The following is a 23,200-nucleotide window of genomic DNA, read 5'->3' on the forward strand; positions in this document are numbered from 1 at the left end:
AAATAATGGTTTAATGTAAGCATAAATGGATCCTCACTGTGGTTTAAAAAAAAGACCCTAATTTCAGATATGATCATGAATCCTGGAACGAGGACCACTGGGAAAATAGTTCTCAAGTCATTAAACATGTTTTTTAAAAAACTTTTACTGTTATTTTTATATATATATATATATATATATATATATATATATATATATATATATATATATTTGCTTTCGTAGATTTTCACGGGTACAGGAATGCAGGTTTTGGTGTCTTCGGGTGTCTTCCCGTGTAAGAGTTGGGGTGTCTAGGCGACGTTTCGACGAGGTCTCACTCGTCATCTTCAGGCTGGTGCTTTCGGCTTCTTGTTACTAGAACAGAGAAGAAGAAGAAGCCGAAAAGCACCAGCCTGAAGATGACGAGTGAGACCTCGTCGAAACGTCGCCTAGACACCCCAACTCTTACACGGGAAGACACCCGAAGACACCAAAACCTGCATTCCTGTACCCGTGAAAATCTACGAAAGCATATATATATATATATATATATATATATATATATATATATATATATATATATAATCTCCTTAACTCATTAGCATTCTGCAAACCACATTTGGGGCCGCTTTACCTTATAGTGCCTATATGAGAACAAAAGGAAGCACCAGAAAGTTAAACTGGCTGCTCATGTTCTTAAAAAATGTACAAGGAAGAATACTAGCACAATGCCCACCTTGCAATTACTTTAAGTTACAAAAGATCAAAACACAAACCCCCACTCAAGAATATTAATCTAATATGGATTTTAGTATTTTAGTCCAATGGCAGAAAATGAAAAAATACAGACCCTTCCTGTGTGTGTGTGGTTTTTTAAAATAAACTTTAAAGGCGCCATGCGGGGGAGGGGGGAACCCTACAGCTGTCTGCCTATCTGGCAGCCTTGATCTACTCTTGAGGAACTTCTGTGCCTGCAAATTTTACCCACTTTTGCCTAGTGAGTGAATGTGGAACACAAATATTGTTATACACAGAGTGGCTCAGGACTCAAATCACAGACAGACAAGAGCAACCTAGGAACAGATTTTTTTGGGGGGGAGGTTAAAGCACAGATTCAAAATGAATCCTGAGGCCAGTTCACACCCCTAATATATACATTTACGAATGAGTTTGAAACACTGAGTTAATTGTCAATAAATGCATTTTGCTGCCTGTCAGCATCAATACAGACATCTTTTAACAATCCTTTATCATTTTTCTCTCAAAAAAATAACTAATGCTAATCAAAGCTATCCTTGGCGTTATTCTTCCTGCGTTTCTGAATGCCAATTCTTGAGCAGCATGCCAAGTCTGCTGAGAGATGACTGTATAATTTTCAATTGGGCTCGTAGCCCAAAGGGAATCCAGTAGCAGGAGATTGACAGATGGAGCATATATTATCATCACTTTGAACTCAGTCCAATTGGTGATTTATTTTATTTTTATTTCCGGCAGGTGCTAAAGAGATTGATATTGCTGCTACTCTGGAGCACTTGAGAGACCAGAGACCTGGCATGGTCCAGACAAAGGTACTGTCAATAAATCCACTTGGGTTAAAGACCTTAATGCTTTGCTTTAGTTCTCCCAAAAGAAAAGGAGGATAGGGCACAATTTAAGACAAAGTGCATTCTTTTGTGTTTGCTTTTTCTTCTGAAAATTCTTACTGTTGATCTGGATTGAAATGTTAAATATAAGCAATCTTTAGATGACTAAAGAAAATATGTGTTCAGAAGAAAACACTCTCCTAATCTTCAAGGATAGGTTACTTCCTAAAAAAATAATGCAAGTTCACTGAAAATATAGTGACCGTTATCTGAATGGTAGGGTTCGTCAAGCATACTTAGCAAGAAGGCTGGAGTTCAAGAAGAGTTTGGATTTGATACCCCCCTTTTTCACTACCCTAAGGAGTCTCAAAGCGGCTAACAATCTCCTTTCCTCCCCCACAACAAACATCCTGTGAGGTAAGTGAGGCTGAGAGACTTCAAAGAAGTATGACTAGCCCAAGGTCACCCAGCAGCTGCATGTGGAGGAGTGGGGAAGCGAACCTGGTTCCCCAGATTACGAGTCTACCGCTCTTAACCACTACACCACACTGGCTCTCGAGACAAGATTCTCAAATTAGGACAAAATAGGTTAAACATTAAGTTGATGGAATATGTCAAAGAAATACGTTTGAAAAAGTTAGAAGTCTTAAGTAGAAGTACTACTAGGCCACAGGAGTAATATAATATCAGGTATGTATTGGCTTGGATCTAAAAGTTCCTTCTTCTCATGCCATGACACTTCTGCTTATGCAAGTATGAGTCTCCTGTTTTCACCAATTCCTTCTTCCTGCTAGGGCCACAGCCCATGCTGTTCCGAAGGTTTCCCTAATCCTCAAGAGCAGGTTTTTGGAAGTTGGGTAAGGGACTAGAGTGGGAAGTGGAAGGCAGCAGAGCTCCGTTATTTGAGTAGGAAGTATGTTAATGGGAGTCAGGATCCAAACCATTATCACTTCCGAAAGTGATTTTGATAGGAGAAACCACCGCTAGGGAGACAGAACAGGTTGAAATAAAAATAATAAAGTTATGTAATAATAGATTATTTACGCAAATTGAATAAGTAAATGTAAAGTCGTGCTACCATGGGAGATACACGTTCCAGTAATCCTCTTTGAAGGTTGTGTGTGTTAGTTATGCAAGTAGAAGACCACTTGCACAACTCAAATTTCTTGTCCACTTCTCCTCTGCACCTCTCCCTGTAGCCTTCATAAAGCTTCTCCAGAGGGTGGTTGGGGATTGTAGGCTCCGTTGTATAGGACTGTAGTAGACTGGAGGGATTGTGTGAGATTGCAAGACTCCTCCACCCAGTTTCAGGCGATTCTCCCCCACCTTCTGCAGCAGACCTATAACAACACAGCCCATCCTGTTCCGAGTGGGGACCCAACTCTCTGGAATGGCTTTTCCAAGGGTGCAGAGGAGAAAGTTTGATTGTGCAGGATGTTTTCCGCTCAGGCAGCCATTGGATCAAACCCAACAATTTTAAAAAATGTCTAAGAGTACAATTAAATAAATAAATAAATAAATTCTGATTTATTCTATTCATTTACGTTTTGCATGTAGTCACAGATTGGCTCTGGGCTAAAGCTTTTTTTAAAAAAAATGTATTTGAAAGGACTTCAATAGTATCAGGCTAAAGTTATTGATGATCTGGTATTAAAAAAAAATGGATTCAAGGTTTTGCTCACCTTCCTTTTAACTATTCATCCCCTTGTTCAAATTGCCCAAATTACTTTGTTGTGCCAAGGACACTGCAAACTCTAAATATTTGGCTATGAGCCAGTAATGGGCAGTCTCCAGAGAATTTTGTACATGTGATAGATTTAAACAAACCATGTTCTCTCCCAGCTGAATACAAATAAGGGATGAACCTCTTACAGTAATTTAAAACAGTGGATTAAAAATCAGGATAGAAATGCCAATTAGAGTGTATCTCTAGGCAAAATAAACAGCAGTGACATTGGGTTTACAAGCAGACACTGCACCATGTTTTCATAGCTCACTGGTGGGTGGAAATGATCCCTTTCAAGATGTTTGTTGCTGTTTTTAATCATGACTGTCTTCCCTATATTTGGGGTCTAGGGGTTACAGGGGAGACACTTAGCAATCCACATAAAATGAACGCACATTTTCTCCTAAAATTTATATCCCACCTTTCTTTCGTTACGAAACCCGAGGTGGTGCATTTATGGTTTCCAAGTATTCTCTCAATTATGGTTGTAAATTTTCTAGTGATTATGTTATGTACATCTGGATCCTGATGATAAGGATAGACATACACATCTGATTAAATGCATACATGTAGAATATTGGAAGTGAGCTGCTAGCATGCAATTCCCAGTTTAAGTAGTAAAACCTCTGAAAATCTTGTGACACAGTTGCATAATAATTGGCCTAAAAGAGGGCTGGGAACGCTGCATCCCCTCCAGATGATGGGGAACTCCCCATCAGCTCTGACCACTGACCACACCAGGTGTGGTTGGTGGAAGTTGCAGTCCAGAAATATCTGGAGAGCCACAGGTTCCTCAGCCCTGTTCTATAATCACCAGGTGTTGAAACTAGGAGAGTGTGGGCAGATCTACACTACACATTTAAAGCTCACCCAATGCACATAGCTTCCCCCCAAAGAATCCTGGGAACTGTAGTTTGTTGGGAATTATAGCTCTGTGAGAAGGAAACCACAGTTCCCAGGATTCTTTGGGAAAAGTCATGTGTTTAAAATTTGCATTGGGTGTGCTTTGTATCTCAGGTGGAGGGAAAGTCCTTGTGGTGTAGTGGTTAAAGTATCAGTCTACAACCTGGGAGACCAGGGTTCAAATCCCCACTCGGCAGTGAAACTCACTGAGTGGTCTTGGGGCCAGTGACTGCCTCTCAGCCTAACCTACCTCACATGGCAGTTGTGGGGATTAAATGGGGAGAACACTACCTTGAGTTCCTTCAATAAAAAGGTGGGATATAAATGCAATAATAAATTAATAAATAATTGGGAGCCCCATATGGGCTGCGCTGCTCTCATTCTCTCAAAGAAAGAGAGGATTGTGTATATGTATATATAAGGAATACACAACGTGTCTTGTTGATTATGTTAGGTCTGAGGCCTGTTTCCTATGTTACTCTCCCTGTTCCCTATGCTTTGCTGTCCAGTTTTCCCATACAAACTGGCAAAATTTCCAGGTTGATCACTGCTCACAGGCCATTCATGTAGGCTAATAGCTAGCATTACAAATGGTGCTGATGAGTTATTTGTAGTTAAGGTCACTCTGAGCTGCAGTGATTCAGCCACATGGTGGGCACACATTGAGTCTATAATCTTAATCTCAGGACATTTTCTTCTTCGCCTATTTTTTTTTGTTGTTGTTGTTGTTCTGTTCTATACAGTTAGTCCCTAGATATTTTGCTAAATGTTTCACCAGGATTCCTGGAAATGCTCCAGAACATTAATCACGACTGTTCTATCTACAGGAACAGTTTGAGTTTGCGTTGACGGCAGTTGCGGAAGAAGTGAACGCAATCCTCAAAGCTCTTCCGCAGTGAGCGACTCCTCGTCCCCGGAAGGCTCCCAAGGCGCTCGTCTCCCTCTTCCATTATCCTCGGTCCCTGTGAATCTCATTGGAAACCGTGGCCTGACCTTAACTTGTGTGTCTGCTATTGTAACCACATATCGATAGGGATCTTTACAAACTTCTATTGCCGGTTAAAAGTCCAGCAGTTAATGTATATCCTTGTTCTTGTTATGGTATTCAGAAATAATACACACTGAGACCTTGGCTTAAGAGACAAGAACAATCCCTCTAGTTCCTCTTAACATCCACGATGTTCTGAATCTCATGCGTTGAAAGCACATGTACACCTTGTTAATAGAAAACACACCGTGTTGTGGATGCGCAGTGCATTCAGTGTATCTTTGGCAACATAGTGCTCTCTTGTGTATCTGTAAACTTCTCCAGGACTGAATAAAAGAGGCAGGGGGCCTAATTATTACTTTTTTGAAAATAATAAAAAAAATCAAGCGTAGGGGGTTGTTCTTACAAAGGCCAAGCAAGACCAGAGAACAATGCCACGTGTTAGTAAACACAGCTCTGACTTCTTGCATAAAGAGGCTGCGCCACTTCATGCTGCGCTTGGCAAAAGGAACACTTTTCTTAACGGTTGTTTACTTTCCATCTTCTGTGCAATGAATAGAGGCAAATCTGAGCTCTTAAGTCCAGAGACCCGCACAGTTAGCACAACCAGGGATAAAAAGTCGGTCACGTTAGCAGGAGCCCAAGTTTCCAAAGAGCACAGCAAACTTTTTTATTGTGAATCACTGCCCTAATAGAGGGAAAGAAAGGCAAAGTAATTGAACTTCACAAGAGGGTTTGAAAGCCTCTGTGTTGGCAAACTGCTGAATGTTGGTTTTCTTTCTTTCTTTTTTTTAGAATTAGAAGAGAAATTGCATCTACCGTTGTGTTTATATCTCGAGATTAATTTACCTTTTTAAAAAATCCAAAAGTGCATGCTTTTTTAAAGACCGGTAAAGAGATTTTTTTAGGAGCTTTCGGTCATATCTGATTGAATTGCTAGCATATAGTTATTCAAAATTATAGCAGGTTCCTTTTTCCACTTGATTCCCAAATTTGCAGAATAATTTAAAACCAATAGTTGTTGCCTTTAGTTCTTAATCCACTTACAAGTAGCCTTATTTTACATTATGTTACTTGCACATAAGTACTTTTAGGATTGCTATCTTTTACTATAAAACTGTCCAATAATTCCCTTTTAAACATAAGAGGGAGTGATCCAGCCTCCTCCTATTGCACATGCAAAGCTGCATACAAAGAGGCTTCCATGCCCCTGGCATTTGCTGATTTCAATTTGCTGATTGAAACGTGCTTTTGCAGGAAACATCTTCATTTGCTTGAGCTTTGAATTAAAGAAGATTACTTGAATTACTGTGTAGTATGCTAGCTATTAATTATTTGTTTCCATGCTTCTAGCACTTAACTGTGGCTCTCAATCTGAGGTGTGTGTCTGTAAATTTCTGTACAGTTACGTTTTGTTTTAAATGTATAATTTGCCTAGAACAGTTAGATCACATCATCCTGTGAATGAAATCACATGTTTCAATTCTTGAGCACAATCCACCAAGCACAGCTGAAGCACACTCTTGTCGGTTTCAATGGGACTTCCATGGCCCACCCACCGGCCACTACTGCTACGCATCCTGTCTTCGTCACACTTGCAAGCCCCACTGAAATATACGGAAGATGTGCATTAGCAGCGCTTAGAGGATTAGACCCTTTATCTCCATTGTTTAATGTAAGCATCTATGCGGCCTCCTAGTAATTAAAGAATTGTTTTTAAAAGCTCCAGATGTGTTAGCTTTCGTGCGTACATTTCTGCACACAGATCCTGGCACATGGAAAATGTTTGGTTTGCACATTTCATTAGCGTATTACTCCTGTAGAGCAGTTAAAGCAGACTACTCTATCCTCTTTGTCTACACCTGCTGTATATTTAGCCACATCTTTTATTCCATGGCATCAGCACTTTAGATCTTCTGTAATAATAATTAAAATGGAAAGTTTTAGGGTGTGGTTAAGGTAAGGGTCTGGGCCTTTTCATTGGTTATTTTTTTCTTAACAGGTTTCCTTTATTACTTTAGGAGTTTAGGGAAGGGGGGGGAAATCAGTTGAACTGCATCTGCTAGCATTCTGAATTCGATTTACTGGAGGTAAACGGTTTGCTATGGATTCCTGCACACTCATGCATCAACTTTGAGATCAAAGCATAGATTCCGAAAAGGGAAGCTCAGCATACAGCTCTTTATTATGAAATCCTGTATTCTTGGAGATGGTGTGTTACAGTGGTCCCTCGGTTTTCGAATGTCTCTGTTGACGAACATTTCGGTTTTCAAACGCCGTAAACCCGGAAGTAAACACTTTGGTTTTCGATCACACCTTGGAAGTCAAACATGCCACGTGGCTTCTGTATTGAGTTTTCTGTTTTCGAACGTTTCAGAACTCAGAACGGTCTTCTGGAACAGATTCCATTTGAAAACCGAGGTACCACTGTACTAGCCTGCAAAGAAATGTCAGTGGATTTAGGGCAAATCATGCCATTCGTCCACATCTGGGGGAATCTGGTGCACTGTTTAGTTGGTTCACTGCCATCTGTGTTTCAACCTACATTGATCTCTGCTTTCAACATGGTTGAAAACGACCCTACTTTGGACCAGAATGAGCTGAGTGGTCTTCAGGGTTGAGTTCCCATGATAAAAAAAGGGAATGTTCGGGTGTGGAGAGAACCTGCCCTCTTCCAAGCCATGTCTACTGTGTCTGGTTATGCTTCCCACTAAAGAGGATTCTGGATATGCCCTTATATCTGCAGTGCACCATGCACTCCAGGTCTATGTTCAACCAGCTATTAAAACTATTTGCAAAACCCACTGAAAGAAAGAAAAGCCAGTTCTTTTGTACACTAGTTGCTCACTAAGTCTTTAAGGGATCCCAATTATTGGAAAGAACAACTAGCCTTCCTATCTGTATGAATAGTTTCTTATCGGCAAGAAAAGTTTTTTAAAAACCTGAGTAAGCATGCATAGGATTGTGCTGCAAGTCCATTTTTCTTTGTCCTTCTGATCTCCCTTTCCCAGCTCTAGAGGTGCTAAAGTATCCATGATTAAAGTATTTCATACTCTCTTAAGCCTGCTGTCTTGTAATGCTGATTTATAAGTCCCACTGAAGGCAAGACACTCTACAGAGCAAACGTGTATAATTTGAACTGTTGGCGGTTACTTCTGTTTCTGTTTTGAAGCAATTTCAAGCCTTCTCCCATAGCTCACTGATTGGCTATTCAATCATTTCTTTGAAAGTTTCTAACATAATTCCATGTAAAGGCCCTGAATCCTGCAAGACACATGTTCAGGCACTGTCCACTTTAATCACACAGTGTCCTTCTTTGAGAAAGGGCGGGGCTTTCAATTCTGCCCTATACATTAAGCCCTAAATCTTAAATATGTTTGGCATTGTTGCACCTGACAACAGTGGCCATCTGTTTGTTCAATACTGCATGCACAACTCCTAATTCAGTAATCAGAACGGTCTGGCAAACCAGATTACTGAAAGCAGGTAACTGTCCTGGGTACCAGTTTTGCAGTACTGTCTCACTCATCCACATCTTGATGAACCCAGGAACTCTGCTCAGATGGACCCAGGTTAATATGCCCAATTGCAAGAGAGTTTCTCATACGGTGCAGTCCAATGTGCTGAGTTTGTATCTAAGCTGGTAGCCATAATAGCACTGATTAATACTTTGCCATTCAAGAGGTTGCCTGTGTGATGTTCCTATGGCTGGGCTCAGAAACTGAATCCAGCCTATATAAGAATATAGCAGTGAACTGCTAAAGACACATATATTTGGATCAGAATCATGTACATAGAGTGCCATTCTATTAGATACATTTGGCCCACCATCAGCAATCCTCTGCCCTAGAATCTATCCATCTTTCATTCCAATGAATTGTGATTTTAGAATTTTCACCATTTTAATCTCTGTTCTGGATGTATAACTTAAGTGTTCATAGTTTGTGTTAATAGCTAATTGAGGAAAAGGAATATCACAAGCACTCAGATTTTGGGATGAACTGAACATCTGAGAAGTTCTGCCTTTTATTATTTTATAACTATACTTTTTATCACTGATTAATTTTCAGTACTGCTTTAAATAGTTTAGACTTACAATGGAAGCGAAGACATCTCCTAGAACAGTGATGTCATGCTGTTACAATGATATTCTAGGTACTTGGCTCACCTCTGGCAAATCACTGCGTGTTTTTATTATTCTAATTTCCATACAAATGGGTCCATTCCAACTTCAAAAAGGAAGTTCTAAACTGGGGGGGGGGGGGATCCCAACACGCATATGCTCCTTTTGTGAGTTCCAGATCACTGGGACAGCTGCTCATGTTTCATAGGTTGACCTGCTGCAGATATGCTCCCATGGACATGCTCAGCCTGGCACATGTGTCCTAAAAACCCGAATAAAGCTTATGGGAATGGCATGTCATGGGCATTTCCACAGTTGCCAATTTCATGGGGAAGAGCCACACAATACATCATTCTCATGCAATGCTCAGCCAACTGGGATGGCCTTAGGAAAATGGCTTGTTACACAGCAGTGCAAGTACAGCACTGTACAGCAGTGCAAGTACAGTACAGTATCCAGGATTTCTTATACACAAGAAGAGGCCTTCAGGTTTAGATCAAAGGCACATCTACTCCAATAACCCAAAAGATTAAAAAGTCAGCTCTTCAAAGTTAAATATTAGAGAAGCCACTCTAGCCAATTACGACAACATTAACCATAGATAACAATTTCCTTCTATTGTCCATGCACTTCCCATGAGATTTGTGAGGAGGGGTTTTATAGCTATCACCAAACCTCTTGATGTATAGCTCCATAAAATCCAAATTACAAGGGGCTTGCAGAACAGTCTTCCAAAGTTCCAAAAGCCGGCAGGTTTTCTCCAAGGGTTGCTGGAATGACTCTGGCTCTGAATGGGCTGACGTCACAAATAAATGAAACTCAGTGCATACACAGCCCTTCAGATGAGTGGAATTTAATTCTTCCCCACAGCAGTAACTAAAACCCTAGAGTAAAATGTCCATTGCATATATTTCCTAAAATAGATGTATAATGCTACTCCAACACATCCCACAGAGGAATGACAGCAGTATTGCCTGTAATTTGGGGGTTTGTGCTTTATTAATCAAGTAGAATGTTAATATAAAACAGCCCAACCTCATAATTACTGGGACAGACATTAATTTTTTTTAAAAGGAACAAAGCCTGTTTATTGGAATAGAATTTTGATTAGTTTTTGTTACAGAACAATAGTTACCTTTTTAATTTACATTTTGCCTATGTGTTTAGGGAACTCTCTTAGTGAACATGTTTCTGATGATTCGCTTTTTTAAAAATGTATAGTTGCTATTACTCTGCTTTGCAAACTGTTGCTATGCTTTTATGCTTAAAACTTTATTTGGCATTTTAAAAACATTTCATCATTTAGGCTGTTTGTAAAAATCTAATAACTGAACAAAAAATGAAATGTGTGAGGCTGAAAGCACAATCCTATACATGCCTATTGCAGACCCAGTCCCACTGACCCAAGGCAATTTACTCCCTGTCAGTTTGTAAAGAATTGCAGCCTTAATCTAATTAAAAGCTTGGCAGATTTCCCCTTAGTTACCTCCCTCTAACAAAACATTAACACCAGCAGGATTTTATCTGACAATGGGTGTGATCCACCAAGTGTGGACCACTTCCATTCATTCCATTCATTTCAGTGTGACTTTGGCAGAGTGCCAGTGGGGTTATTATGTGAGAGCAGGCATTTTAGTGCATGGGTGGGAAGAACCTGTGGCCCTCCAGGTGGTGCCGGACTACAGCTCCCATCATCCCTGACCGTTGGCCATACTGGCTAGGAATTGGAGTCTTCCAAGAGGCCACAGGTTCACCGTCCCTGTTTTTTAGCAGATCGCTCCTGGTGTCCCTCTGCATGGTGTTTGTACCATATCCGTCCAACCACATAACTTGTTTGGTCTTTGAAAAGTTTCTCTTGTTCAGTTAAATATATTAGATATGTATATAATTAAAACAAAAACAAAAAATAGCATACAAAGTATTTTGTTCTACCTCTGTAAAAAAAAAACCACACCTCACTTGTGAATAAAGTTATGCTGTCTGTGGAGTTCTGTGACTACTGCAAAAAAAAGAAAGATAAAAGTCTGTTGTTTTGTTTCTAAAGCAGGGGGGTGGCTTGAAGATGGGGAAGTAGGCTCGAAGGTTCTGGAACTCTTACCCTACAAGACTGTCTACAACTCTGCCCCCACCAGCTAAATATTTCCTTCCCTTTGCACTGCCATTTACTGCCATCTCTACTGGTCCTGATAGCCCAGAATGCTTCCCCATGATTCTGCAGATGAACACAGATATATGCAGTTTTGAAGAAGGTGGACCTCTTCAATGCATATGCAAGTACTATAAGGAAACAAGAGACTGAGCCTGGCACTAGGCACCAACAGCCACTAGGAAAAGCAAGCACGCAAGTTGAGTATTAATGGGGAAGAGACTGTGGCAGAGAATCAGCTTTGCACAGAAGGTTCCATTCCCAACCTCTCTAGGTTAAGCTGGGAAAGACTCCTGCCTGAGACCCTGGAGAAGTACTGTCAGTCTGTCTAGACAATACTGTGCTAGATGGACCAGTGTATAACACAGCTTATTACGCGCCTATTGCAAAGCCCAAATCCAAGGGCACAGTACTGGAAGCCATTAAAAAAACCTACAGCTGAAAATTGGGCACCAGAGGTAGCAGTCTCATTCCACCTAATAGGAATGAGAACCGAGTGCTGGGCTAGGTGGACCTTTGGCCTGACCCAGCAGGTATTTTCTTGTGCCCACCAGCCCTACTTGCCTACCTGGCAGGTTTAGCCCAGCTACATGTTCATAAGAACTGCATCGAGTAACTCTTGCTAAACTGCAACTTCAGACTCCAGGTGTGGAACTGCACCCAACGATTAAAAACAAGCAAACGGAAATAATGATTTATTTGTACCCTGTCCATCTGACTGGGTTGCCCCAGCCACTCTAGAATGGTCACAAATAGAATCATGGAGTTGTAGAGTTGGAAGGGACACTGAGGATCAAATTGTCCCACCCTCTGCAAAGCAGGAATATGCAGCCGTCCCATATGGGAATCAAACTTGCAACCTTGGCATTATCAGCACCATGCTCTAACACTAGCATGTTAAGAAATGCATAGGGAGAAGGAACATTTGTTTCTGGCATGTTCGTGCTCTACAGAGGAGCATATGGGACCTGGGAGACTAGGATTTGAATTGCGATTCAGCGCTCATTTATGGAACTCACCTAGGGCTAATTGCTGTCTCTGAGCCTCTCTGTCTATTTCACAGGTTGTTGCAAGGATAAATTGGGGAGGTGGAGAATCATATATGCCACTTTGAGCTCCTTTCGAAGACAGGTGGGCAATACATGGAGTAACAACAATGTAAGAATGAATAATAATGTGATATATGCAGAATGTCTCTTATACCTGCAGTCTGACGAAGGCACAGGCCAGCAAAAGTTTCACAATGTGAATCTACTTATTATGCAGCTTGGCTCTTAAATTCAGTATTGCTGTACTACATGTCCTGATAGTTCAGGACATGCCAGCAACCTGAAAGCAGAGCTACCTGCCCAAATGCGGGAAGCAAAGTATTTATTGCCTCATTAAAGACTGCTGGAGTGTCTTGCATTCTGAAATTCTGGGAATTTTAATACTTGGGGAATGGGGTGCCGAAGGGAAGTTCTTAGTCCACTGTGTTCATCAATGACAGAAGAAGAAGAAGAAGAAGAAGAAGAAGAAGAAGAAGAAGAAGAAGAAGAAGAAGAAGAAGAAGAAGAAGAAGAAGAAGAAGGGAATATAATGGTATTTGGAGGCAGAATAATAGCGCCAGTCTCTGAGTGACAGTAATGTCTGGCACAAGGATGCTGAGGCTGGTGCCTGTCTCCTGCTGCTTGACACATTATGATGCTGAGTTAGACGCTGCCATGTGTCTCAGTCCTCGTGATTATACACAGGGCGCTGAACTCTCGGTTGACATAGTCGCATCACTAATAAATCCGGCCATCTTTTCAAGGTTTTCAAGCTGGTCTTTAGTCAAGGCCTTGGAAGCACTTGTTCTTTCTCCGTAATCTGAAATTCTCCCCACTACCACTGACTTTGCTAATGTGACAAATCTACAGCCTTGTGGGAATTCAAAAGACAGACCGATACTTCTGCTACACAGGATTGCAGATAGCAAGCTCAGCTCATTCCAGATAATATTTAGTGACAGCAGCCCATTTAGTAGGGTATCTTAGCAAATCATCATTTATGTATACACTCATAGAATTGTAGTGTTGGAAGGGACTCTGAGGGTCATCTAGTCCAGCCCCCTGAAATGCAGGAATCTCAACTAAAGGGTCCATGACAGATGGCCCTCCAGCCTCTGCTTAAAAACCTCCCAAGAAGGAGAGACCACAACCTCTCAGGGGAGTCTCTTCCACTGTTGAACAGCTCTTACTGTCAAAAAATTCTTCCTGATGTTTAGCCAAAATCTCCTTTCTCATAATTTTAAATCATTGGTTTAAGTCCTGCAGGAGAAAACAAGCCTGCTTCCTCTTCCATGTGACAGCCCTTTAGATATCTGAAGATGGCTAGCTTATCTTCTCTCGGTCTCCTCTCTTCCAGGCTAAACATACCCAGCTCCCTCAACCGTTCCTCATCAGGCTGGGCTTTCAGACCCTTGATCACCCTCCTCTGCACACGTTCCAGCTTTCCAATATCCTCCTTAAATTGTGGCACCCAGAACTGGACACACAACTCCAGGTGGAGCCTGACATAAGCAGAACAGAGGAGTACAACTTTCCAAAGTTTTCTGCTTAATACCAACCCCCTGACTCTATCTAATGAGGTGTATATTCTGTCCTCTTTCAAAGGGAGGTCAAAGCAACACACATGGATCTTCCCAGTTGGTTTTCCCACCCAGGCCAAGACAAGAGCTGGAACTGCAACAAGCACCCTCAGACGTTTCTGAAGCTTTCTGTACCTGTCTAAGACTTTCTTAAAGAAGACCCAGACCAGAGCCTGAAAGTTCAGTAGACCACGTGTGGCCAATGTGGTAACCTCCAGATGTTTTGGACCACAACTCACATCCTTGCTGCCCATTGGCCATGATGTCTGTGGATGAGTTGAAGTCTGAAGGGCCCTACATTGGCTTCCCCGCCATATAACTTTCCTAGAGACCCAAAAGATAGCCAGTAGCAGCATCCACAACTACTATGGTGTGTAGGAATGTATTTCCTTGGCCAAAAGTACTGGCAGCACACCAGCCGCAAGGAAATGCTGCCATGAAAACCCCTTTCACGCATGCACACAGTCACACACTTAACTGGAACTTGTAACATGCAAAAAAGGAGGGGCAACTTGAGTATCTCCACATGGGGAGAAGAAAGCTCCATTTCCACATTTCAAGACAAGTGACAGCATTTGCATTTGCACATCGTCTTGTCATTAGTGCCCAAAATATTATGCCGGTTTTCTTGTTATCACACCACCAAACCCTTTTCAGCAGAATATATATATATATATGTATATATATATATAATATATATACATACATATCTCCTTTGGGCAGACTTTTCAGCCACTTCATTTACATTGCCTTCACTTGCACTCCTCTTGCCTTCATGTCATCATGAACCAAATGTGATTGCTGGCATGGCACTGTAAAATTATTCTCAGGGCATAGGTCCCGCGGAAGTGAGAGGACAATAAAGCAATGGGAAAGGACTGGACAAGAGTGCATATTTAAAGGGCAGCTGAGGGTAACATTCTACCCGACATAACTTGCTAACTTCCATCAAAGAATCCCCATACAGGGTGGAATTGAAATTCTTGGGACACCTTCTTCTAAAAGAATAGCCACAGCAAAAGAAGAAGAAATATATATACAGTTAGTGATTAGAGTCAAGGGAGAAACCTCTCCTGGGCACAGCTGCCATTGCTTCTGGCTGCAGCTGGTTTCGTTTTCATGCAGAGGCGCACACAATCATGTATAGAACTCGTTGCAATATGCAATACATAAACCTAGGAACTGCAGGGAGCAGAGGCGCTGGCGTAGCACAGCCACGGCAATCAGCAACTCTGATGTAAGAATAAGCGTTAGAACAGTCCTCCAGCTGTTTTCGACTACAACTCCCACCAGCCCCAACTTCTTTGGAGAGCGAAAGGTTGGGGAAGGCTGCTTTATAGCAAACGGGAATCAGATGCAATAAAGGCATGCCTTTAGGGAGGGGAACAAAAATAGTTTTCAGAACTAACTCGCCCTGCGTTACCAGAAGATACATAGGATTGTTTATCTTGCGCTCTTTAATGCCATTCATTATGTCACAGAAACGTGATAGATGGGGTCTCATCTGCCTCCTTTCCACAGCCCTAATCTCTTTACTTTTTCCACAGTGGGACGTATTTAACCTCTTCTAATCATTCATCTTGCCTGTCTCCAGAACATTTGCTCATGCTCTGTTTTTAACCAGATTAAGACAAAGGATCCTCACTTTCAGGCCACCTTTATGTGACACCGAATCATGCTGCTAAAATTGTCAGTGGGCAAAGTGATAAATGTGGCACCATTTCCTCGGGTTCCTAGCAAGCAAGCAAGCTAAATAGGTGTGTGGCTGCAAGTACCCTAACACCAACACATCTCTTATAGAGTGGAATATTTTTCAAAGTAGAAACTGGGCAGATTATATTTGACTGAAGGGGTGTAAAACGTCGGGATGGGGGGCATTTAAATTAGACCAAGGCAGCCTAGCATTTAATTCCAGGTGCCCCTAAGGAGCTTACAAACAGAGCTGTTCAAGGCGCAAGCAGCCCAAGTGAATTCTTGGGATGGGCCACATTTTTAAGGCTTCAGCACACGATCACTGTGGGACCCCCAAGCCCTAGGAATGACTCAATGCAGTCCAGAGATGGACTATATGACAGAAGAGCACCACGGGGTACAACCAAAAGAGTCTCTGTTCAAAGAGATCTCAGAAGAGCTGGTTCAAACAACATGGGTGAACTATCGGCCGGTTCAGTCTCTGGAATACCAACTACCAAAGCAGCCGCATTTTACCAGCACAACTTCCTGGCAGTGGTTCTCAGGAATATAGAAGCACTTTCATCGCCCCACTCCAGCTACCATACAGAGTGGGGAGGAGAGACAATGTGTGGAGGGTCTTCCAGCATAAGAACCCTTATAGGACTGCTGTGAGGGATTTTGACGGCAAGTTTGCTCTTGAACTACTACATTGCTGTCTGCACAGATCTGGAAGAGGGGTCCAAAGTGCCATCTGGCCAGTTTATACGTTCAGTTTGGGCTGCTGTCATCTAGGAATGAGATGTTTGAAGGGGCATTGCCTCCTTGACCCTTGCGTATTGCAGCCAATCAAAACTAGCCAGACAGGCTGGCCCATGCCTCCTTGTGATGTCTCGAATGGGGCCAGGATGAGGCTCCTGCCTCAAGATGCCCCACTTGGACCCATGGTTTGTGATAACTACCACCCAGTAACAAACATGTCATTTTAAGGCAAAGTGCTTGAGATAGTGCGGGATGTTCAACTTCAGATGTTCTGGGAGGAAGCAGATTACCATATCTAGACTCATTTCAGTTAAGGTGTTGGCATCATCTTAAATGACTTGGGACCCAGATATTGAAGTAGCTTCTTTTCCTAAATCAGCCTGGTTAAGATCTGTAGGAGGACCCTCTTGGTAATCGCTCCACTGAGTCAAACCATGGTGGCCCAGGAAATATCCGTTTCAGCAGCCTCGGAAGTGCAACTCCCTCCCCTCGGGATTAGAGCTCAGGCTGCCATCATCTGTTTTTTGACAGCAGATGAAAACCCATCTGTGCATCTCGGTTCTCGTGGGGATCTGATATCCTTGTTAGGATGATATGACAATACTGCTGCTGCCTGTTGTTTAGATATGTTTCTTGTTCTTAAATTGTTTAAAATAATAATAATAATAAATCTTACGAGACCTTTTATGTAACCCGTCTTTGGGGTCACTGAATAATAAAGGGCAGGATATAAACTACTATAATAAACTAACAAACAAACATTTCAAGAAGATTCCAGAGCTGTGGTCCACAAAACAGGAGATGTGAACTTGTTGAAAGACCAGAACTCCTTTCATGATGGCAAATATCTGATTTCATTTTCATTTTTTTAATTGTAAGAAGGTTAGGATGGTTTATGCACCCCATCCTGAACTCAAGAACTGCACTAATGTTTGGATCTCCAGTATGCTTTAGATACGAAACATGCCTATGGACACATGCTTCAACATCAGGTATAAAACTGGATACCAATCAACACAGAGATGGGCGGGGTATAAATAATGAATAAATTATTATCATCATCATCATCATCATCATCATCATCATCTTTTCTGGCATCCTTCCTGCAGAGGGCAGGTTGGACGATTCTTCACATTGTGATTATCAGCTATGATGCCATTTGCAAAGAGGGTATTCTGCAGACTCTGGGTTTCCCCAGGAAAAGCAGAAAGAGAACGGGAAAACCACCATGGTGAAATAAGCTATGAATCCCCAGACAGAAATGTGACCAGGAACAGAGCCAAAAGAGAGCAGGAACCCAGATAAGATGATTTAATAAGACAGCCAGCATAAGCCTTAGACTCTCTCAGAACGGCTAAGGCCTCAGGTGTGGTAACAATGGCAAGCTGGCAGGAACACGATCACCTAGGAACAGCGCTTCCCCCTGTACCTCTGCAGGAGGGCTGTGGATGAAAACATCACATCTGTGAATGACAAGCTCTTTTAACCCCAGAGAGAGGAGTATTAATTCATTAGTCAAATTAGGAGGCTAGCTATGACAGACATAACAATATTGGTGGTTTTGAAAGCAAGAAGGAGCAATTCCTTTTAAAAGGACAATCAGGGGAGCACAGAACACAAAGAGCTGAAGCTGCTACCGAAAGGTCAGCCGGCAGAAGACGGAAAGCTACACGGTGTACAAAATTATTATATTGTTCCCATTTATTTCTTTTTATAAAAAAAATATCCCACAAAGCGTTCCCATAAAAAATGCACAAAGTGTGCTACACAATCAGGAATGAACTCTCTAGCACAAAAACAAAAATGTAATTGCAAAAATGCAGCTGGCAACAAGATTCATATTGAAATCGTGCCGCTAGAATCATAAAGCCTCCAAAATCCATATAGACAACACAAATTGCCACAATTTAATCCACAGTGACATGCATTTAAGTTTCATTTGAAAGCAAGAGAGTTTTAAACATTCCCTATGTACTTACTGGGTTGTGGCCAGGGATGGGGGGGAAATTAGGTTTCGTTCATATTTAAAGTTGAGCCTTACTAATTTGCACTTCCCAGAATATTATGGGAATTGAAACAAAGCCATCCTTCAAAATTTGCACTTGTTCAAAGCGCCAAATTTGTAATTCAGCCTCTCCAGTCAAATAATGTGTACAAACATACTAAAATACAGTGTGCAAAATAATGTGTGTATTAGTGAAAACAGCATACAAAAAATGTATTATATTGGGGGATTGTGCTCTGAAAAAATGTGCATATTAGGAGAAATTTGCACCAAAATGCTGACGAATTTTATGCATACTTAAAAATGTCACAGACTGATGTGGCTAATCTAAGAATAGAAAAAGGAGAAACTGAAGCTGACAGATTCATCCATACCTAATTGTGACCAAATACAGTATAAAGTAGGAATGGTTTTCACCAAGCACCTTAAACCAGGTAGAAATATGGAGCCAGGCAAGCCTGAAGGAAAGAATTCCCCAATTTTGACCTCTCTCCTTGGTACTCAACAAATGGATCTCACAAGGTAGAAGAACCCTGAAGATGGTCTGCTGAAATAACCAAGAAGTCCAGGGAAGGTCTTAAGACAGCATTTCCTAAGGGATGATAGAAGCTCAGCATATATTGCTATTATCTATCCAGGTTTATCTACAGAGGGTGGGGAAACTTGTGACTCTTCAGATGTTGTTGGACTCCCAACTCTCATCTGTCCCAGCCAGCATGGCCAAAGGACCACAAGTTCCCCACTTCTGATTTACAACCTTGGTTTATCTCCTAGTGATTTGTGGCATGATCACTCATTGCCATTTGTTTTTCTGTCTGTTTCTTCCATTGTCTATTCTTAGCTAATCCACTCTCGGGGTTTTGTTTTCCTTTTTTGTCTGGTTCACTGACTCATCCTCATCCCCAGTAAATGCCTGCAAGAAGTTGACCGGCAAAATCTTTTTGAAAATACAATGGTACCTCGGGTTACAGACGCTTCAGGTTACAGACGCCGCTAACCCAGAAATAGTACCTCGGGTTAAGAGCTTTGCTTCAGGATGAGAACAGAAATCGCGCAGCGGCAGCACAGCAGCAGCAGGAGGCCCCATTAGCTAAAGTGGTGCTTCAGGTTAAGAACCGTTTCAGGTTTCAGAACGAATTAAGTTCTTAACCCAAGGTACCACTGTATATGAAACAAAAATACGTCCAGATACATCTTTGCCCACCAGGTATTTGAAGGCCATTTGAATTAACCAAGACAGTCAGTCACGACCTTTACTATGAATTCTCAGCCTTTGCAAATGTACATTTTTTAAAAAGTAAAATAAAATCATAGGCAAGGACTCCAATGTGGTTGTTATAAGCTTTAAATATCACTCGAAGAATATTTTTTAAAGGAAACTATAATGTTAAATGCAACAGATGGCGAAGTGCACCTTGCGAGGTGGATGATGCAGGCAGAGTCATCGTTGTGCTCCTAGAGTGCTCCCTTCCTCATCTGCTGTTGCCACGTGGGAGCCACACAACACCCTCCTTAGGCAGGGCTAGAGCTTTTCCGAAAGATTTGCATGGACTGTGTGGGTGGAAATATAAGAACAACATATGGTAGTCTAACTTAGCTGTTGCACGTACATAGCAAGTGATCATAAACTTATGTTCCAGCAATAGCTGGTAACTTGATACCAGATTAACGGACAGTTTTGTCTTCCCCAGTCATAGACATAGGTGTGCTTAGACACGGTGATGGTGTTGGTGGATCAGGGAAGAGCACGTCAACATTGTCCAGTTCGAGAACTATGGGTACCTGCGATGTGCTTTCTGCTGTGCTTACATTGTGTCTTTAGTATGTGCAAAACCAGTTAAATGTGAGACTTGTGTCTACATTTGCCTTGCTGCAGTAGCAAAGTCCCGAGAAGGTGGGGAAATGTCACTAAATTCATTAATGGTATTTCGGGCCTGTTATAATAAGGCAGTCTTTTTGTTGTACGCTGTCTTGACAAGACAGCATAGGTCAGGAATCAGAGATGTGTTTTCTTGAACAAAATGTCATGTTACAGGATCACTATCACGCTCTTACGAATGATATGCAATGTAGTTAAGCGTATTCACAACCGCTTCAATGGCCTTAAATGTGCTTAACTCTGAGTTGGACCGTGGCCACAGCCCAACGCCACCTGTGGCAAGAACGGCTTACTGAATAATCTCATGAATGTTTACTCAGGAGTAGCTCATAGGATTGGAACCTTAACAGATCTAGTAACTGTTCATAAGGGACCATTCTATTTTGTATAGGAAAGGCAGGTTTTGGACAGAACTAGTTCACCACACAGTGAAATATAATAGGTTCCTGGCTGTTCTGAACTGCAATGAGCTCCCAGGAGAACCGGAATGCTTTAAAAAAATGTAGCTATAAAGTTTGAGAAGTAGAAAGAAAATGCATCCTTAAAAGCCCTTTTGTTCATTTAGTGCCGAGGAACAACTTGCCCTGCCCAACATTTTGAAGATGAAGACCGAAAGTGCACAAATGTCAGTCCCAAAAGGAGCACTTTTTGTGGAGGGTCCTTGCTTCCCTCTCCTGCTCTAACCACCAAAGTGCATACCTATCAAACCAACAGGCAGTTTTAGAGCCTTCACACACACACACACACACACACACACACACACACACACAGCCAGACCCACCAACCCACGTTCCTATGCAGGTAAGCTACAAACTCCCACTGTTACTTGGGTAGCCACACCTCTGGCCCCCCACAATGGTGTAGGCAGGGACCTTTCTCAGCCTGAGGGCTGCATCGCCTTATTGGCCTGGGCAGGCAAAAAGGGGGCGATCCCAATACAAATACCTTTATTGTACTAGCCATCGGTCGTGACAAATCTGAATCAAACATAAATACAAAAGGGGTGTAGCGCCACAAATAATGGCCTCTATGTAGATCTCTGCGTCTCCCTCAACAGTTCACTGCCATGTCGTGCCCAGGGCCTTCTGTCTGGTCTTTTTGACTTTATGAATCACTGAAGTGTTTACATCGCTAAATAGTCATAGGACCTTTTCTGCCGGGGAGAGACATCATTCCTGTACGGACGGCAAGGTGAGAAATCGCCTCCCAGGTCCAATGTATAGTGGGGCAACATAATAAATAGTGCAAGATGTCTTCCACCTGTGGTTGCCCACATAGACAAGAGTCTGCAAAAGGGGGCAAGAGAAGAGGTGAAATTGCAATGGTGACCATTACCCTTTAGGCAGGAGGCTGCATTCCAACCACACAGAAGTCATAGGTTCTGCACACAGAGAGACATACACACACCCCACTTCTCTCTGAATTATATCCAGACAAGCAAGGCTGGCAAACACACTTGAGGAGCGTGTGGAGTGGCACTGTTGAGGGTGTGTGGCCTGGGGAAACCCCTGAATGCCAGATAAAGATGCCTAGTAGGCCACATTTGACCAACTGCCCCTGCCCCCCACCCCAGCATAGATAGCTGGGAACCATGATGTCCTCTTTCCTTAATATCTTGGGCAATTGTGGCCACCACATCCTTGCCTGTACTTGTCCAGAGGCCTAGGCTGCTAATTCCTCCCTCTCCTCTCTGCCTCCCCACAATAATAGATCAGCTCCTCTGTGGCTGGTGATTAGGTCAGTCCATGTCGAATGCTTGAAGTATTCAGGCCAATTAACACTCTTTCTGGGTGACCAGTATTGCCGATCGATTAAGCTGCTCCCGCCTGCTGTGAGCTCTCGCTGCTGCAAAGACAAGAGCCTGGCCCCAGACACCACGTCAAACGAGAATTAACGAAAAGCTGGTGGAGACTGACAGCTCAAAAGCTTTTGACTTCTGGAAGCCACCCGAGAAGGCTTTGCCGGGTTCATTGCACCCTCAGAGCTCAGGAAAGAAACAACATCTGTCACTAAAGTGTGAAGTTACCACAAAAAAGCACCCACCCTAATATATTCCACGAGCTTAATACGCAGACAGCAATTTAACAAAGCAAAAACCAAAAACCAAGCGCTCCTCTGCTCTGATGGTCTGTACCCTCCAGGGAGACGGCAGTTTCATACACTTCTTGAGACGCTCTTCAAAATGGTGCATTAAATACTCCATATTTTCCTGGTGGATTATAGCACAATCTTGTTTATCCAAATGCCTTTGGAACTATATCTGTGGTTTAGTTAATCTTGTTTCCCGTTGCATTACTTATTTTTGGACTGCATCTATTTGGGCGACTGCCAATCTGCCTCTCTTCAACCTGATCATAGGACTTTATGCAGAAAACAACATGATCCCTGAATTGGTCCATATTTGGCAGGGCAAGTGCGTTATGGTCTGCTTTTTGACATGGGGGAGTAGATAAGTATCACAAGAGAGGGAGAATAAAAATGCACCTGTATTTTGAATCTCTCCCCAATTCCCCACTTGAATGCAGGGTCTGGGAGAAGCAGTTCCTTCTGCAGGGGGGGCAGGCAGACCATCTTTAATAATGCTTCACAGTGGCACATAAGACTAAAGAGAAGGAATTTTCTACAGCTCCATGCTCTATCAACCTCTTGCACTCTCCTAGGGACAGGGGGAGAAATTCAATTCAGTTCACATTTGAAGATGAATCTACCTAATTTGCGCTTTCCCAAGCAATACGCACAGTTCTCTGAATTTTGCAGCAGAATTTTCTATCCAGGTAATGTGTATGGAAGTGTATCTACTTGAGGAAAGTGTGCGTATAAATGCATA

The 23,200-nt window shown here is 42.2% G+C and overlaps 1 protein-coding gene and 1 long non-coding RNA gene across 5 annotated transcripts in view; one reads left to right on the forward strand and one right to left on the reverse strand.

Moving 5' to 3' along the window:
- PTPRN2 (protein tyrosine phosphatase receptor type N2) overlaps positions 1–9,435 on the forward strand; it is a 630,954-nt gene extending 621,519 nt beyond the window's left edge. The window contains exons 22-23 of the mRNA XM_081163514.1: positions 1,474–1,547; positions 5,019–9,435. Of these exons, the coding sequence (XP_081019640.1) occupies positions 1,474–1,547; positions 5,019–5,090 (146 nt within the window). The 3' untranslated portion in view covers positions 5,091–9,435. The remainder of the gene's footprint in view (positions 1–1,473; positions 1,548–5,018) is intronic.
- Positions 1–23,200, reverse strand: part of LOC308569748 — a 136,263-nt gene that overhangs the window by 44,364 nt on the left and 68,699 nt on the right. The window lies entirely within an intron of this gene.

The sequence above is a fragment of the Podarcis bocagei genome (assembly GCF_964188305.1).
Source record: "Podarcis bocagei genome assembly, chromosome: 12".
NCBI classification, from domain to species: Eukaryota; Metazoa; Chordata; class Lepidosauria; order Squamata; family Lacertidae; genus Podarcis; species Podarcis bocagei.